General features: G+C 40.5%; 1 protein-coding gene across 4 annotated transcripts in view; it reads right to left on the bottom strand.

The window, feature by feature from the left end:
- nipbla (NIPBL cohesin loading factor a) overlaps nt 1-16,576 on the bottom strand; it is a 33,844-nt gene extending 17,268 nt beyond the window's left edge. For 2 of the 4 annotated variants that reach the window (XM_032515064.1, XM_032515066.1), the window contains exons 1-14: nt 16,186-16,576; nt 14,532-14,603; nt 12,928-13,077; nt 12,498-12,663; nt 11,230-11,330; nt 9,392-9,503; nt 8,937-9,097; nt 6,133-6,281; nt 4,723-4,813; nt 4,203-4,424; nt 3,706-3,948; nt 2,846-3,591; nt 1,016-1,229; nt 666-842 (exon numbers count right to left, since the gene is read on the bottom strand). In XM_032515064.1, the coding sequence (XP_032370955.1) occupies nt 666-842; nt 1,016-1,229; nt 2,846-3,591; nt 3,706-3,948; nt 4,203-4,424; nt 4,723-4,813; nt 6,133-6,281; nt 8,937-9,097; nt 9,392-9,503; nt 11,230-11,330; nt 12,498-12,663; nt 12,928-12,991 (2,446 nt within the window). In that variant the 5' untranslated portion in view covers nt 12,992-13,077; nt 14,532-14,603; nt 16,186-16,576. The remainder of the gene's footprint in view (nt 1-665; nt 843-1,015; nt 1,230-2,845; nt 3,592-3,705; nt 3,949-4,202; nt 4,425-4,722; nt 4,814-6,132; nt 6,282-8,936; nt 9,098-9,391; nt 9,504-11,229; nt 11,331-12,497; nt 12,664-12,927; nt 13,078-14,531; nt 14,604-16,185) is intronic. The other 2 variants (XM_032515065.1, XM_032515067.1) reach the window with 2 other exon arrangements.
- Nucleotides 16,577-18,829: the final 2,253 nt, after the last annotated feature.

Raw genomic sequence — 18,829 nt, 5'->3', positions numbered from 1 at the left:
GGGGGGGTTGGAGCCTTGTAGTGTTAATTTTGGCAGACGAGACTAAATGTGTTCGTCAACGACCTTTTTTTCCATGACGAGACTGCACCAATGTCCAAAAACAGAAATCAGGTAATTATGACATTTAACCAATGTTTGAGGTGTGTGAAACACTATTTGACTGAAATGGTTGTCAGAAATAATGTATTTGAAAAAAGACTAAAATGTTTTGACTAAAACTTGACTAAGATACCAGAGTTGTCTTTTGACTAAAACTAGACTAAAATGACAAGACTTTTAGTTGACTAAAACTTGACTAACAAAAAAAAACATATGTGAATGGCTAAATATGACTAAAACTAACAAGAACATTTGGCACAAGACTAAGATTAAATTAAAATCATCTCTCCAGCTACCAATCCACACACTGTAATTTATTCCGTACTTGGACTTGAACCAGCGACCTTCTGGTTCCCAACCCAACTCCCTACAGACTGAGCTACTGCATGCTTAAATACTTCAAAACCTGCCTGGAGTGGGACAAAATATAAAACAATTTTGAATCTATTTCTCAACAGGCATTCATTTAGGTTCATTACATTTTAAGAAATTTCTCAAAGCAAACGACCAAACCTTGTGCAAAGATTAGTAGCAAGAACAAACAAGAATAGAATAATTTGACTCACATTCTCCATTTGCGTCAAAATCGTCATCCGAGCTGACCTCAGCGTATTTGGGCTTCTCATTTACAGTGCTTCGTTTCCTCTTGTTCACCTTCACCCTTTCACACAGGGGCATGGTTGACTCAATCTCTGCCAGCAGTTCTGGGGGCAGCTCCTTCAGAACTGCCGGGTCCATACCACCTGAAAATGTGACAATAACATTTTCAAGTCATTAACAAAAAGGTAATTCTGTTTTGTTTTTTATTTAAGTACATGGTGAAAAAAAATGTACTGAGTGGGTGAGAAAATGCTGTAAAATTATTTGGATTAAATAAGCAAAAACGGCTTGCAGCTCAACAGCTTCTTATTCTTACTTTTTCCAGACTTTCCTGAGGAGATCCTGTTCTTTCCAGACTTGCTATGCCGTATGATCCTCTGGATCTGGTCAACAGAGAGCTTTTTCAGAACCACTACAGGCTTGGGCCTATTCTCAAAGTCCTTCACCAAACCGAGCCTCTCCAGTTTAACTTTGGGCTGTCCCCACACCTCACTTTCATTTGACCCACTGCCATCCTTATCACGTTTGATCTGAAAACAAACACAAAAACAGAAAAAAGTCACAAAAGCCCTCTAAGTTTGTCAAGTTTGAGGTTCAAACTCCAATAAAAATCACACTTTAAAGTTTTGCATAGAAAACCATAAGCTATGTTAACAAAAAGAAAACCATGTAAGACAATAAGATGTAAACAATGGATCAAACTGATTGACATGAGATTAATGAGTTTCTGATGTGAGTTTCCAGTGTGTTCTGGTAAGAACACTTTAAGCAAAAATCCCCCATTTTCCATTATCTCCATGTTTTAAAATGCAGGAGTAATAGTCAAGTTATGGTACATTGTCAAAACTGCAGAGCCAAGGCAGCAACTCCCCCAGCCACTGGGAGCAACGGGCCAAAATGGGAGATTGTGGATGTGGATGATTTACTCAACGCGCGAAAGACAAGAAATTTTATGTACAATATGTAACCATTCCTTAGTGTCTGAACGTAAATAATTTGTTAATGGCGAGCAAACATCAGCAAAAGAGCCATTATGTTTCAATCAAACAATCATCCTGTTGGTCATGTAACACAGTTATCATGAGCACACTGTTCTTGATTTTTAGCATCTTTCTCCAATTACGTGTTGAGTCATAACTCTTTAGCCAATGCAAAACGTTGTATCACATCGCAAACATTACTAATGACCTAAAAATATTTAATATATAATCAAAAACCTTGCTTAGCCCTGCTCAGAAGAATAGAGTGAAGGTCTAAAGAGACAATAAAGATTGTTACTGTGATCCCATTTCTATTTTCCTGACATTTGCCAGTAGCCTCGTAACTGATCAGTCTGATCTACATTTCCATCCACCTGAGGCTGCATAGCTGGTTTAGTCCTGCCAGGATGGCAACCTCAACCTAAAAACCAGGTAAACAGACACATTTTCAGTTAGCATGCCATTCATTGCTGGTATTCTATGTGGGTGCTACAAACTTTCATTGCAACTGGTAAAGTAACCTTGTTTGATTGGGTGCTAAATTCGTCGATCATGCAGTGGCTGCTAATACAACTATGTTTTTTCCACGCGTTTCTACCAATCCCTTTTAGTTGGGTAAAAGAAGCTATCCATTTAAAATTGTGCTTGCTTTTCTGTCTTGACACAAAAACTACCATGCACAAATAGGCTGAGCACACTACTGGCTGGGGGTTGCATCTCTCAGCAAAGCTTTGACAATAAATGTTAGAAAGGTGAAACAAATGGAAGTTTGACTGTAGAGAGAAAATTAGTATCAGTCTAGGTTTTGGGGCTGCATAATACTGACAGTGAGTGCTTTAAGTAGACATTTACCCACATGAAAACATCCGAGAGACAGTATACCAGTCGAGCATTTCTTCAAGGTACTTGCTTTTGTTTACACACAGGACAAACAACAAACAAAAACTTTTTCTGCTACTTTTAACAGATGGTTAAGTGCGGGTTAATGTGTTAACCAAATTTGAAGACAAATCCCAGGAATAAATAAAAGGCTTACAAATGGGAAAACAAAAAACCTAAACGAGACTGAGCAGTGGTGTGATTTGGTTTTCGTGAGATTGCAGGCAGTGAAAGTTGAATGATTGGTAAGGTGGGTAAAATATTTGGTTTGGGTCAGCCCAGATCACCTTAGGGATCTGGAAGTTCTTCAGTGCGCCACTATGCCCTCCGAGGAGCTGGGCAGGGAAAGAATCTGGAAGATGAGCACCAGAGGCAGAGGAGGCCGGTTTGGAACCATCATGCCGACTGCCACTCCGACCAGGCTCTCCAGTGGAAGAAGCCCGATACCTATCTCGGTCACTTCGACAGCGCGAGTCGGGGGAGCGTCGGTCTCGACCACCAGTCTCGCTCCGATGCTTCCTATCTCTGTCAGATTCTCGGTCCCTGTCTCGTCCGTGTTCCCCTCGGTTTGATGACTTCGGCATGTCTGCCCGTCTGTCAGAGGACTTCTCGTCATGTCGGTGCTTTGATGACTCCCGACCATCTCTCCTGCTGTCATGTTTATCGACCCTGTTCTTGATGACTTCCGGCCGTCCATCTGGTTTCAACCGCAAAGCCGTATCGGAACCCTCCACTGCAGCCGGCCCACTAGCTGGTTCTTCAGGCCAGCGTTGGGCCTCAAGGGCTGGAATAGGGGCCGCCAGACAGGGGTCGAGCTGGCCATCAGCTCGGCCTGCCTGCTGGAGGTCGATGCTCACCATGAGGGGAGGGCGGCTGGCACCATTCTCAGCTGCGGTGGCCTCTTGCGGGGTCAGTTTGCCAGCATTGCCCCCTCCTGTTGATCCACTGCCTGGAGCACCTGTGGGGCCACCTGGTCCTCCTGCGCCTGGCTCCAGAGGAAAAGAGTCCTGTTTCCTCTTCTTCAGTGGCTTGTCTGTAAAGAGAAAGACATGAAGATAAAACATACCTGTAAAACATCTAAAGCTAGAAATTCACAACTATTTGTTCAGCTTTTATCCATAGTCATATTTATAGATATTTTACACACCTTTATCTTGCACCTCCTTGGAGCACTTCTCACTGGCCGCCTCTCGTTCTATCCTTTCGATTTCAGCGAGGGCATCCAGCTCTGCCTCGTCGTAAGGGGAACTGGGAGGTTGGAGACCACTGGCACCACCAGCTTGCTGCTGTTGTTGCAGTCGAGCTAGGTTTTGCTGAAGAACAGGCACCTGCTGAAAGCCCAGTTCTGCCTCCATATTGTCAGAGTTCTCGTCCATTCCTGGCAGATCCCCTAAAATATCAACAAAAAGACTTAAACAGGGTTGTATTCAAAAGGGATGATGGTTTCCAGTACTTCAAGGGTTCTGAATGACAGGATTTATTTTTTTGTTTTTAAAGACGGGAGCGCAGCATACCTCTTTTTAGTACGGCTAATTGATTAAAAAACTGTGAAAGTGATTACATTTGAGACTGGAGATGAAGGAAACCGCATGACCAAAAAATAGGGATCCAGCTAAGATTGACCTGATCCAAAATGGTCCTTACCTGGGGTATCGGACTCGTTTGACTTGACCCTGGACAGCTTGAGGGTAAGTTTTGTAGAGTCCTTGTTTGGGGAGCTTACAATGTCGTACATGTCTTTCTCCTCTTTCACTGCTGGTGCCTTCTTTCTTTGCTGGAGCGGCTGTTTCTGGTCAGGTCCTCCCTCCCTTGGTGAGGGCGCATATGGAGGTGGTGACTGCAGAATCAGCGGAGGACGAGAACCTGCTGTGAGGAAGCAACACCAAATGAAGAAGAAAGTTATGTTATAGATTTATATGGTTATATGGTATAATGGTAAAAAGAAAGCACAGGAAACCAGACGCAGCACTGTGATGACAATGTACAACGCTATATGCAAGGACAGCCACTAAGACTGAAATCACTTTGGCCTTTGAAGGATAATGGCCTCAATCATTCTGTTGTTGTGAAATTGTAATTATGAGTTTGCAGAAGCCAGAGGCAGCATTTTTCTAAATGAAAAAAGGGTAGGCACTGTGCTCCTTTCCTCTTTCAGTGTCCTTACGTTTGGGCGTTCCTTCACTCCCTGCTGGGGAGCAGCCAGACTGTGGAGACCTCAGCGAGAAAGAAGGATTCCTCATGGTGGAGTCACCCTCCTGGAGAGCACACAGACAAGACAGATGTAAGTTGCCAGGTAAACGCTTTAACCCTGACCCAAAACATACTCCAAATATATCTTTAAAAAGTTGATGGCAAGTTAAATTTTTCCTACTAATTTACTAATGGGGGTGACCAAAATAATTGGAATTTGACACTGATTATTTCCCATAAGTCAGAACCCTTATGTTGACTCAATTTAATACCAAACCCTGCACCATTGTGTACATTATTAAGCATGTGTGTTTTTTTATACTACTGTTTTCCCTAAATATCTTTCGCATTCTCCAGGGCATATTCCCTCAATACGGGGAAAAGAACTAAAAAGATCCCACCTTAAAACCAATATCAATTTTGAAAATTGCTAATTGAAAATTTCACCAAAAACAATCTCTGAACCCATTTCAAATCAGGTTATTAAAACCTAAACAGAATTAAAATACATACAAATATAACTACATGTATGTGGCAGGATAGGTTTTATTCAGAAACCCTTGTGCCTGGTTGGTTAAAAATAACCGCATGGCATGGTTGAATACTTGATTCTGATTGGTCAATCATAGCATTCTGCTGTCTTCTATTTCTGTATACCAGACTGCTGTTAAGCATAACAGACCGCTGCCATGGATCCAGATTTGATCATAGACTATGGTGGACCATTTTCAAGTCAATCACTTTTTTTATGTCAATATTTGTGCTCATATGGAGCTCATACCGCTGATCAGCAGATCACAAAGGGGAAAAGGGGATGGAGGACAGGGGGATAGCTAGCAGCCCTATTGGCAACAGTGCAAACAGAGTATTAGTTAGCAACATGGTTAGCTCAGTCACAGGGGCAACCTGGCTTCCGCCACAAAGCAACACGCTTCAGCAGTTAACAGAACCAACAAGGAAGCAGGCAGGTAACCTCAGCATGAGTGGCCCTGTAATAGGCTGTGTAATAAGCCGTGTAACAAGCGGGATAATGTAGAGCGAGCCAGTCTTTATTGCAAATTAGAACCACAACAGAGTAATGCAGGACCCCGACATGAAGCGGAGGGGTCCTAAATCAGCCTGAAGGGGTTTCTTCTCTCTTCTCTAAGCAGTGATAGTGGGGGACTCATGTACAGTCACATAGCATGCATGTCGTCTATATGCTGCTTAGAGAAAAAATGTCTTTTTGGCTCACATTATAAATCTTTCAAACCTCATGCAAAGAAATTTCACCCGCTTAAAAATAGCATTTTTCAACACCAAACTGTTGTTTGTTCATAAATCTGTGCTTTTGTTGAGTGGCAAACTTATAACGTATTCATTCTAGACTTCTAGTCAGTCGTACCTCACTGCTCAGTCGGTGTACAATGTTCATGTAGTCTTCAGTGCCATGTCTGTCTGAGTGGTGGTTGGCAGTGTTGGCCATCTGCCCCGATACTTTGCCCTCATGGATATTTCGTATGCCACCTGGAACCATGGGACTGGCCACAGATACTGCAAGATAAAAGATGATGTGATTTTTTTTAAATGATCCTTGAGTGAGGTATTAACCTAGTTCATCATAAGAGGAAAAAAATTATATATCTCCTAAAAATTGGAGATTTGTCCAAACATTACCGATAAAATAAATTAATAAGCACTTAGTGGACCATGGATAAATGTGGCTTTAGTTCTTCCAGAAGTCCCAGAGAGGTTTCAAGAGAGCCATAAAAATAGTAAGTAAATCACTAAAATGTCAAACACTAAAAAATTGAAATTGTTATTGAATTCACAGGATTGCATACATAATAAAAATTATTTTGTGTGTATACTGCAAACTTATTTTGGCTCTTAGCAGCTAACTCGTTCAGGAAGCAGGCATCTATAAATCACTTCATGGTTGAAACAAACCTGTTCCTCCTGTTGGTCTGATATTTTACCAGTGAACTGGGAGTATATTATCAACTGCAGCAGAGCAGGCACTCTCAATGCAGAGCATCAACATTTCAACCAATTACATTTAATTGTAGGAGTCACAACTGTCACAGTTGTTATGAAATTAATTGCACGTTCTATTCATGTTTGGAGGGCATGAATTTTCTACACAACCCATTATCTTAACCATACATATTATCTTTATTATTATAGACGACAGTAATTGTAAACACTGCAGTAAATACTTAACAGTGAAATTCACTGGAAAATAAATTGTATTTGAATTCATAGTTAGGTTTTGACGATGACAAAAATGTTGTTGTTATCAATTGTATTACTTTCATAAAACATTCCCCAGTTAAACATCTTAGTCAACGGGACAGAATGCAGTTTGCCAGAACCACAGCTGCTAACCACATGCAAGATTTATATGGGGTGCTGTGAATGAGAGAAACAAAACTTATTTTATAGGTTAACATTCTAAAGCACAGTGAGACAAAATCTATGTTTTTTTTGTTTTTTTTTAAGTATGCACGACCTGTGACAACTGTGGCCCCCATTTCCAACAAATAACATAGTTTGTCCCGCCCGAGTACTTAGCAACCCTGGTCGTGTGCAATTCAAATAGAAATCAACCCACGTCCGACTCACCTTTCGACCTGGGTCGTAAAGCCGAGATAATCAACGTGGGGGGAACCCTTTTTAAACACAAAGTCTACCCTGGTTCAACCCCGGTTCTGCCTTTGGTGTAAAATTAGTATAATTATCTAATGCTGTGGTACCAGCATGTTAACCATGTATGCAAGTCTGAAATTGTCCTTATGTCTTTATGAATAATACAGATCAAATTAAATCAGCTAGGTGCACACAAACAGAGAAACACAAACAAGGAAGCACCGATATATTTTTCAAAAAGACCCTCCTTAAATGCATATACACAAAAGCCACATTTGCAAGTTCTGAGTGCCTTTTAAGTCCCCTGAACTTAACGGTTCCTTCAGCTCATTGTGTCTGCAGGTAAAGACCTGTGCAGATTGGGCAAATTAGACCATTAACATATAAAGCAAAAAGGCCGGTTGAGGGCTGGTGGTGGCCACAGGGGTAAACACAGTTTCTGGCCTGCAGGTCAGTGTGCCCACCCATTTCATAAAAAAAAATTACTAAAATCGATTTGATCTTACTGTGATACTTGTCTATATCAAACGGAGTCGGGAAGTTGACAGCTAAGCTTAAATTGTTGTGAAAAATAAAAATAAAAACAGAATAAAGTGATTTGCAAATCCTTTTCAACCTATATTCAATTGAACACACAAAGATGATATTTAATGTTCAAACTGATTAACTTTATAGTGTTTTTTTTGCAAATATTCCCTCATTTTGAATTTGATGCCTGCAACACGTTTTAAAAAAAAAAAAGGCTGGGACAGGGGCAACAAAAGACAGAAAAGTTGAGGAATGCTCAAAAAACACCTGTTTCGACCATTCCACAGGTGAACCGGTTAATTAGAAACAGGTGAGTCTCATGATTGGGTATTAAAGGAGCATCCCCAAAAGACTCATCGTTCACTAGCAAGGACGGGGCGAGGTTCACCACATGGTTAACAGCTGTGTAAGCAAAGATTCCAACAGTTTAAGAAAAACGTTTAGGGATTTCATCATCCACAATATCAGTCCATAATATGATCAAAAGATTCCGAGAATCTGGAGGAATCTCTGCACGTACGGTAAGTGGCAAAACCGAAAAACAACAACATTTAATGCCCGTGACCTTTGATCCCCCAGTAGGCACTGCATTAAATCCCAAATTAATTATGTAAAGGATATTACCACGCAGGGTCAGGAACACTGCGGAAAGCCACTGTCAGTTAACACAGTTTGTTTCTATATCTACAAGTGCAAGTTAAAACTCTACGATGCAAAGCAAACGCCATAAATCAACAACACCCAGAAACGCCGCCGGCTTCTCTGGGCCCGAGCTCATCCGAGATGGACTGACGCAAAGTGGAAAAGTGTGCCTTGGTCCGGCGAGTCCACATTTCAAATGTGTTTTGGAAATCATGGACGTCATGTCCTCCGGGTGCCCAAGAGGAAAAGAACCATCCAGACTGTAATCAGCGCTAAGTTCAAAAGCCAGCATAACTTGCACATCAGTTGCGTTCAAATCCTCAGAGGGTTCCTAGTTCCAGGTGAAAGCTCCTGCAGTCGAAATAAAACCTGCAACACATACACTCTCACCTTGTTGTATCTGTTGGTGTTGGTTATAGCTGGGCGGCTGTTGGTGGGGATACTGCTGTATGTAGCCAGGGGCAGGGCTCTGAGGAGTGTAGGGGCTGGGTACTGGACTGTTCTGGCCCATGTACCGACTACTGGAACCAGTCTGGGGCGCAACAAACCGGCTGGACAAAAGTGGAGAAGGGAACAGTGAGAAAGAAAGTGATCATGCAAGTGAAAGGACATAGCATGCCTAACAGTAAAATAAATTGCATTATATAAGTTAAAAAACACCATCTTTGAACTTACTTTTCAATTATTCCATGATGCATACATACAGCAAATCAACCATGAAACTAGATAACACATTAATGATGTGATGCAACTGGGATATACAACTTTAAAAGAATATAAAAAATGTTAACAATGGTTACAGTTTTTAGTGTTTAGAGTCCGCTAAATTGTGCGGCCTGACTCACCTTGGTGGATTGGGAGACATGGCAGCCGGCTGGAAGTTTGCTGGCTGGGCAGGACTATGCATGGAATTTTGGGTTATCTTGTATGGTGGTACCATTGGTTGCTGCATAACATCTGTTCAGAAATAAAAATACAGTATATTTGTTTCAACATGAAGGTGGGCTTTAGGATTGTATGCTTTCATGTGATAATAAATACTTTTTTTGGGCCTCTTTCCGACCAGGTAGTTACAGGAACGTAGTTGTAGGAACAGTCTACTTCTAAAGAACTCTACTACTCTCCCCCAAAACCGGTTTTTCCATTTGCATTGGCTGTCGCATCACTTTATAGAGCTTCTCAACTCCACAAACTTTGAAGCAAATTGTCAATTCAGCAACGATTTTTGCAATAATGCCTATATTCAAAATCTAAACCGTTCATTTCTTGTCTAAAACATACTCAAATGAATTTAGTGATGAATAAGATGGCGGAAATTGTTAAAATTGTCCCGTTGTTGGTCTGTCTGCGCCGGACCCCCAACTCTCGCTGACCTAGGTTCCTATTCAGAAAAGAGAACAGCAAAAAGACCCTGCCCTGGAGCAGGACAGGAGCTGAAAGAATTACAGGAACTGTGGTCAGAGGAACTTAAAAATCACCAAAATGGTACAGTCGGAACACGAGAAAAAAAAAGGTTTCCAATGGCGTTTTTCCACTGCTGGTAACAGCTTGCCTCGGCTCGCCTCGGCTTGGCTCGGCTCGTCTCGGCCCATTATCTGTTCGTTTTCCATTGCAGATTGAGTAGCGCCTCAGCGTGGCTGGTCACTATAGCAACGCGTGATGACGTAATTTTCCGCGCGACTCACAACAGCACGTCGGCTACTCGCCGCGGCCAGAAGAAATGTTTTGCTTCAAAAGAAGCTAAAGGAAGCAACAAAAATCACCGCTAAAAAAAACAGGAGTTTGGGAATTCTGACGGAGTTCAGACGTCAACATGACTGTTCGCCGACACAAAAGGGTAAGTTACGTTTCCTGGTAACGTTAGCTAACATTTGCATGTGTAAGCGTCGCAGTGTATTTATATAGCATATAAAGTACATGAACTTAGCAACCACGATACACACAACATGTCTGCTGTGTACTGTTTGTGTTTCAGAGCATTCACGCTTTGCAAAATCGCCGCGCCAGACCGTCAGGTGGGCGATGTGACCGGTGAGATCTCTGGTTCTGATCTACTGGACTTCGTATAATATGAGTTACGGAGAGGCTTGTGACAACGACTGGGATGCATCTGGGCCAGCAGAGCCGACAGGGACACTGTCACAGGGTGCAGAGGAAGAAGACCGGGAAGTTGGGAGGGTTTGATGCGCTACTTGAAAAGCTAAATAAAAACTTTTGTTATATATATTGTCTTGTTTTTTAAAGTAACAGTGTGCAATATTGGAAACGAATGAAGCCGCTAGTAGCCGAACAGTTGAAACGTGAGATTAGTGCAGAGAGTGGATAATCTGTCGGGGTCGGGCTAGATTTGTTTTAAATGTGTCGTTGTTTGGACACACACTCCGCACTCTTGTTTGCTAACAACGCAGTCATAAGTGACGATTCTCTCCGACCAACAGCGGTCTGCAGGTTTTCAAGTCACCTTTTGGTATCGCCTCGGCTCGCTGGAACCTCGACTGAGGTAGTACTAAAAAAAGTACTTGGTAGCAGGTCCCAGGGACTTTTTTTCGTAATGGAAAACCAAAAAAAGCGAGTAGAGCCGAGGCGAGTCGAGTAGATACCACGCAGTGGAAAACCGCCATAAGAACTGCAAACATCCCTCCAGCCGGAAAGCGGCTATAATATACAACAGGTATATTCATACTTTTCTCCCTGAAGATGCCAGGGTTCCTGGCCAGCATAGTCTGCAGCAGCAGTGGTGCATCCCCCTCTGGCTCATCGCTACCCAGGTTGTCCTTCAGCTCTCTGAAAACACAGAAAAAAAACAAGTTCAGTCCCATTATAAAATGGTGAGAGTAAGACAAGTGGGTGGCATAATAGTATTAAGTAAAAATAGACAAAAGTGAATGTTTATAATCTCAATATGTATTAATAAAAATATTCATTGCATTTAATATACGTATGACTAATTTTATAGATATCTAGCCTATAACTCAGGGTTGGAACGATCTGGAGCTCCAACGATTAATTGACAACTATTAAATTAATCTAAACTATTTTGATTATCAATTAATCGGTCCGAGTCATTTTGTGTCTCTGATTCCAGCTTCTTAAATGTGAATATGAACTGTTTCTTCACTCCTCTGTAACAGTAAACGATATCTTTGGAAGACATCATCTTGGGGCTTGGGAAACAATGATTGACATCTCCCGCCCCATTTTTCTGACATTTTATAGACCAAACAACTAATCGATTAAGCAACAAATTAATCAATCATGAAAATAATCGTTAGTTGCATCCCTAGAACAATCTACTGAATTCTATGAGAAGGAACCTGTACCTTCAATATATTGGATTGCATTACAATTGCACAATTTTGCAAAGCAACATGCAGAACTGCTTCACGGCAAAATTGGATTTACAGAATCCTTGCATTGTTTAAATGACTTACATTGACTTGTCTGGTATATACTTCAAAGGATTTATATAAAATATATTGATACCTCAATATAAATTACACATAACATGACAAATGTAGCCTCATTGCACACCCCTACCAATTAAGCCCAACTGGATTTTATCTAATTGTGTGCCCTAACACAAATGTGGCAACTTGCAAGATAAATAATAAAACCTTTTTTTTTTTTTTTTAACTACCGTTTTAATACAAAGTTCTTGACTTTTTAACATGTAGTATTTGTATCTAGCAAACTTGCCTGCAGATAAAGCATTAACATTTATTCTGTCATAACTGGAGTCTTATGTCTGCATCTAATTAAAAATTTATCTTTTCAATTTCAATTAGTAAAACTAAGCAACTTCACACAGTTTCCATAAGTCAACAGTGGAATTTCTTATGTTGTCACCTGTTTTTACTGGTCATTTGTAAAGCCACGTTATGTCGGCTCCAAAGCTCTTTTCAGGCAATTGTGTTTCCTCCTGTCTCTCTGATAGGAACACAATACACTCACATGTGCTCTGTGGAGACCTGGTTGAGGCCATGGGCTAGCTGGGAGGCCAGATTCTCATCCCGACAGCCCAGTAGGCAGGTAACTTCCTCTGCAATCCTCCCATTGTATAGGAGGCTTTTAGTGGTGGTGGCCGGGAGAGGGGAAGGGAGGGGCAGCTGGTTCAACACTGAAAAGAGAAGCGAGAGATGATGGAAAGGACCGAGGTGGGGAAGTGAAAAAGAAAGATGAGAAAAAGATACAGACAAGCATCAGCAATACAGGACATGAGGTCGTAGAAAAGTAGAGAGGAAAAAGAAAGAAAAGGCAAGTGACAGATTATGCCATCACAATTACAAATTTACATCTGTTCAATGTTTCAGCTTTGCGTCTTACACTTGAAGAGGACAAAAACTGTGATAGTGTGTTTGGAGCACGGTTGTGTGTCACTCACAGTCTGTGAGGCTAGCGATCCCAGCAAGAGTGGTAATGGGAACATGAGGCATATCCCCATTCATGCTGAAGGTGAGGGTGGGGGAGTGTGTTGATACACAAGTAGATCAGGGGGTCGATGGACGACACCCGTCCTCACATCTCCTGACTCCTAGAGAGGAAGGTTAGTCAGGGAGAGAGACACAAAAAACAAGTGATCAAAAAGAGAATAAAGAAGAAAGAGGGCAAGAGAATGTATGGAATTACAAAATGAGAGAGGCAGAGAAAAAGGGATTTAAAAAATGAACAAAGGTGAAAATACAAATAAAAAATGGATTGAAATGCAGTGATTAAAGAAATATATTTTCTCTATATACTGCTATGTCTGCCCTGACGCAGATATTGTGTGTGCTTTGGGTGACATAGTGCCAGCTGCATCAACTGTAAACCATAAATAAATGTGTCTTATTAGATCTTGTCAATCTAGATAAACTGCAATGGATATCTCCCTTTTCACTCGAATATATAGTGTATTATTATTCATATATGTTACTTACTGATCCATAAGCAGGAACCATTAGTGCTCTCTGCTTTGGCTACAGGGACAGAGGATCAGGAATGCAATTCCACTACCATGAGTGCAGGGTAGGTGTCTTACTCAAAAAATGTCATGTCAGATTACTTAGATTTACCTTACATTATTTGTAATAGCACATAGGCTCGATGTCATATACAAATATCTTGGTCGCTTAAAAAAAAACCAATGCATTCTCTGCACGGAAAATCTATTGTAAAACACCTGTAAACACAACTGCACGATATTAACATCCCTATTTTACTTATTAGGTTAAACAATGAAAGGCGCTTTGTGGGAAAAAGCATTATCATAATCATGCATTATACAGCCACCAGTATAGATATTTTTGAATATACTGCCCCAGTGATATGTACTCCAGTGGATAAGCCTTGACTTTCTGATTGGCCGTGGTAAGACTTTAGATACTATGTCATATGTGGGTATACCAACAGTCCTCCATTTTCTACGCTTATTATTCCTAGTACTCCAGAGCTGAACAATAGTCAACTGATGCAAATCTTTGTTACACTAACATAAAAGTCTTCTAATCTCCCTCACTAATTTCAAACCATTGGGCTCTGCAGTCTCAGCTTACAATGATGGATCTGCACAAATTAGGCCCCTATGTTGTACTTAATTTGTCTTAAAGCCCTTTGCTTGTTAGGTGACCTCAAGTAAGACTGTACAAGAGGTCAACGAAAAGCAGAGGGAAAATGCAGCTACAATAGTCAGAATATCAGCCTACGGATAATACGGACCTATGGATAAACCTGGTTGCTACAACTAGCTGATGGGCCAGTACAGGGCTCTCGTTATCTACATTCATTCTCTACGACACAAAATCATGATGAATGTGTTTACATATTATAGACATCAAAATAAAAGACAATGATTACACAAGCCTCAAACCCTCCCTCCCTAAACACACTACCAATATTCTCAGTTGCCTAAATTAAGAGTACACAGGTATTACTAGTGTTAATAATGACATGTCAATAAAATGATAAATGCATTACATATTATAATGCATACACAAATTATAATGATACCTTTTTGAAGAATTCTGTGCAGTCTCGGGTGGACTCACTGACATTTCAAATAAAAAGTCCTACTCCCTCAATCTGTTGAAAGAGAACATGGCTCTGCATCAGACTCTGTGACATAAAATTGCATTGTACGCTTCTTTGGGGACAATTACATAGAAAGTTTGGTTTACAGCAGTATGACTAAGAAACTTACCCAAAACAGTAAAAAAAATGCCAGTTACAGCATCACAATATTAAGTGCCACACATGCATTTCATTTTAGCAATAACCATGCCATTACTGCAACACAATCTTCAACGTTAGAACAGTATGCCACACTTTTTAACCTCATGAGAAATGCTTTTTAATGACTTCTAAGAAAATGCTATTTTTTTTATACATCAACTTCTACTGAATATTGATGCCACGTGAATCTGTAAACACAATGTTGCAACAAGACCTAAGCGCAAGCCGATTGTTGAGGTCAAATAATAAATACCAGCAACAGCTAACTGTGACAGACAGAGGATCAACAGATGCATTGTGTAAACAATACATTAGCTAGCTGTAACGTTAGCATGACCAGTCTAATGTGCTCTTCCTCAGGTCGCGGGGACTCGGCTGACAGCTGTGAGACTGACAGGCAGGAGGCAGCACAAAGGAACAGATGCACTGTGATGGTGGCGGCAGTAACGTAGTAAGTAGTGGAGGGCTGCATCCTCCAGTTGCCAACAACCACCGTACGCATTCTGCATACTGGCTAACTGCAGAAAGCAATTGAACTGGAACTATTTGTTATGGTCAAGAAACCAAAACATATACGATTCTACTAACAAACTCCAAAAGTTAAGTAACTATAGCTAAGGCAAAATAACGTTAGTAGCTCAAAACATTTCAAAACAAGATAGCAACCAATCTCAACATTAGCCCTGCCAAGGGCTACATCAAACCAAAGCACAGCGTTAGGAGTCTGATGACAACCCAACACTTATCTAGATAACGTGGAGCTACCTAGTTGACGTTCGCATTCATTGCACTGTTTACCTTAAGTTAGCTGAACTGCCAGCTGCAGTCCGCCACTTGCGAACAAACCGATCAACGTTACACTGCCAAGAGGTTGACTGCCTGGATCTTTAGAGCTAACCGCGAAGCTAATGTTACTTATAGTAGCTAAGATCACTAACGCTAGCTGCTTAACATTCGTTAACAACAATAGTCGTTTTTTAATGGATAGCTAGTTATGCTAACTAGCTAGCCCTAACTGTTGTTGGTTAGCTTCTGTTGCCTGTTAAATAAAAAAGGACGGACGGCAATTCACATAATACAAGGAAGCGCTAGTCGGGGTTTGATGCATGTTAGTCAATTTCCCTTAAACTCGGGGAAAATGCAATGTGTTGGAGTGAGTAACGTTAGAGGTAAAATCAAAGGCACGGCATCTAATTCCGTGGCATCGGCCCAATCCTCGGGCTCGACAAATGACATCCAGTTGAGGCCGTGCGCCTTGGCGGAGCAAAAACACACCTAGCTAGCTTGGCTGGCTAGTTCGCTAGCTTCCGCTACCTCCCGGTCAACGATTAACGACGCCGTAGGTGGTCTTGCAGCAGAACATGTTTTTAATGTTATTGTTATATTTGCAATTTTATTGCATAAAGATAGATAGCTAGGTGATTATATTTACCTTCGGATGTTCCGTTAAAAGGGAGGGTAATGTTTTAGCTTGGTTTGTGTCCGTGTCTCTAGCTCCCCCTTTCTTCTCTCTCGCAGCTCCTCCAGAAGGAACTCGATTGGCTTGCCAGCTAGCTGGTTAGCTAGCTTGCTAGCTATCAACAATAATCCGGGTCGGACTGATTCGTTGTTTTTCCGTCACTCGAGGGAGAATGTTTCAACGTACATTCATGGGGAAACATTCATTCTTCGGAGTTTCAGTCGGTCTGCCCCGACATAAACAATGAGTGGAGCCAATTTCGACAGTAAATAAGAAATATGACGATTGTTGCGTTCATCAAGAAGCTCTCCTCTCGTAGAACAAAATGCCGACCGGAAGTTCTGCCGTCTGACTGACCAAAGATCTCAGGAGTGACTCCCTCCATCGGCGCCAAACAAAATGCCATGCAACATTTCGTGTTTGAGCCGCTAGACGGCGCTGTAAGTCAACTTTACCTTCCCTGGTGGCATACAGTAGGCATTTACATTAGTTTACAGTAGGCATTTACAAAAAAAATATATATATATAACATTAAACAAATCATTATTTCCTGGTGTATTGATTAAATCACTATATATCTCCTAACGTTACAGGTTATTCTTGCGTACAGTAACGGTAGACCAACTAATATTTTAATGTTAACCCTTATAATGTAAATAGCCTATAGAGGCCTATAGGCCCCCTACACTAACGTACACACAGATATTACAGACATAACCTACGTCAAGTTGGACGTAATTGCAGGCGAACTGTTTAGCTGGTCATTGCATTTTGGCAAATATTGCATTTGGTCGTTGCATTTTGGCATTTTGGCATTTTGTCCATAAAAATCTGAATCTGAAAAACGGTAGAAAGATAAAGGTAGTGGAGTTAAAACAACAATAGGAAAGGTATAGCTACGGCTAGTGGAGTAGAAAAGTAGCAATAAACAGTAGGCCTAGTCTAAGTATCATAAAATGTAACAAATATATCTCAACATTTTCCAACTTTCCACCACTCTGTGTAGGCTATGCATGTGTTCATATCTACTTAGGCTAAGTTTATTCTTCAATATAAAATATGTATTTAAATATAGGCCTATATTATGTATACATACATGGTTAAAACAATTGATAAATATGTCAAATTTGTGTTTGTTCAGTTTAAAATTAAATCAAAGACGAGTCATGAGATATGGGGTAAGCATTTAAGTTGATAAAATATCTCAACTTGTGCTAACACAGCGAAATTAATTGTGTTTTATTGTAAAATATGTCATATGTGCTTAGTCTGCTACCATTGAGATATCCTGACTGTACGTGTTTGTTGCTTGCTGCAAAACTGGTCCCTGGCCAAATTGACAGACAATATTTCAGGGAGTGCAAAGCACATGGCTTTGAAGGGGATCAAATCACTGTTTGACCTCAAGATGTCAGCATTGGCATTTGTTAAATATGATGGTGATCAGTATTCGGAAAATTGTGCTGTGTTTGTTAGAGAGGCAATAACCAGATGGTTTTCAATTCCAACAGGGGCAATCAGGGTTGGTGGAGGAAAAGGAGTAACTGCCCTTTCTTTCCTCCACCCAACCACCACTAGTACCGATTTCAATTGCTGAACCACACATGTGCAAAACTCTAACTCCAGTCTGCACAGCAGCAGTTCATGTGGACCAAACTTTAGTCCGTTTTTCATTGCCTGAACACAGTTTTCAAAACTCTACACGCCTATCCTATGGTTTTAACCACAACCTGCACTACATTGTGAATTTGCAGTTTGTTCAAACGCTAACACACTTCTGTCAAAACTGTTAACCACACATTCAAAACAGACTGGTTTTCAGTCTGGTGCATTTGAAACACTGCTAAATGCAATTTCAGTTGAAAGCCTGAGCAGGTGTATTGTTTCAGACCTTTTAGTGAACACATACTATATGTGTATATATGTAAGCCTATATATGTACTGTATATATATATATATATATATATATATATATATATATATATATATATAGAAACAGTGAATACTATGTCCATATACGATGTCTGAGGTTACATACACAGCAAAAAAAAAAGTGAAAAACACTACCTTTACTTCTGTAAAACTGTGCACTTACTGTTTTAAAACCCAGAAATGGATTTGTATTTATAGATGGTAGATAGCAGGTGCATGGCAAGAGAGGAAATCAAATGGGATGATGAAAACATGTGGCCTGATGATGGAGAGAGGCAGGATTAGTCACACAATTCTTTGTTACTATTACATACCGTAGGTTTGTAACTTTTTTTCATTAAATATGTAAATTACTGCAGATAAAATAAAAATATATATCCATTGAAGCAAAATGCTAAATTTTGTTCCTTTTTGTTTACATAAAAAACTGGTATTTTATAAAATAAAAATGTTCATGTGAAAGAATTTCACCCTTTCTTTAAAAAAAAAACATTAATTAGTGTGAAGTCACTCAAATTATTGAAACTGTAAAGATGTAAAGTTTGTATTTTCTGCATTGGTGTTTGATGCTATTGTTTTTGGTCTCATTGTGTTCTGAGTGACAGTGTGTGTTGTCTAGATGAGGCTTGTTCAGTGTTTTGCTGCACTGAGCCGGTTTGAGACGTGTGTGTGAAGAGTTGTGTTG

The sequence above is a fragment of the Etheostoma spectabile genome, chromosome 5 (assembly GCF_008692095.1).
Source record: "Etheostoma spectabile isolate EspeVRDwgs_2016 chromosome 5, UIUC_Espe_1.0, whole genome shotgun sequence".
Lineage (NCBI taxonomy): Eukaryota > Metazoa > Chordata > Actinopteri > Perciformes > Percidae > Etheostoma > Etheostoma spectabile.
The sequence above is the reverse complement of the archived record's forward strand: the minus strand, read 5'-3'. Positions and strand labels throughout refer to the sequence as shown.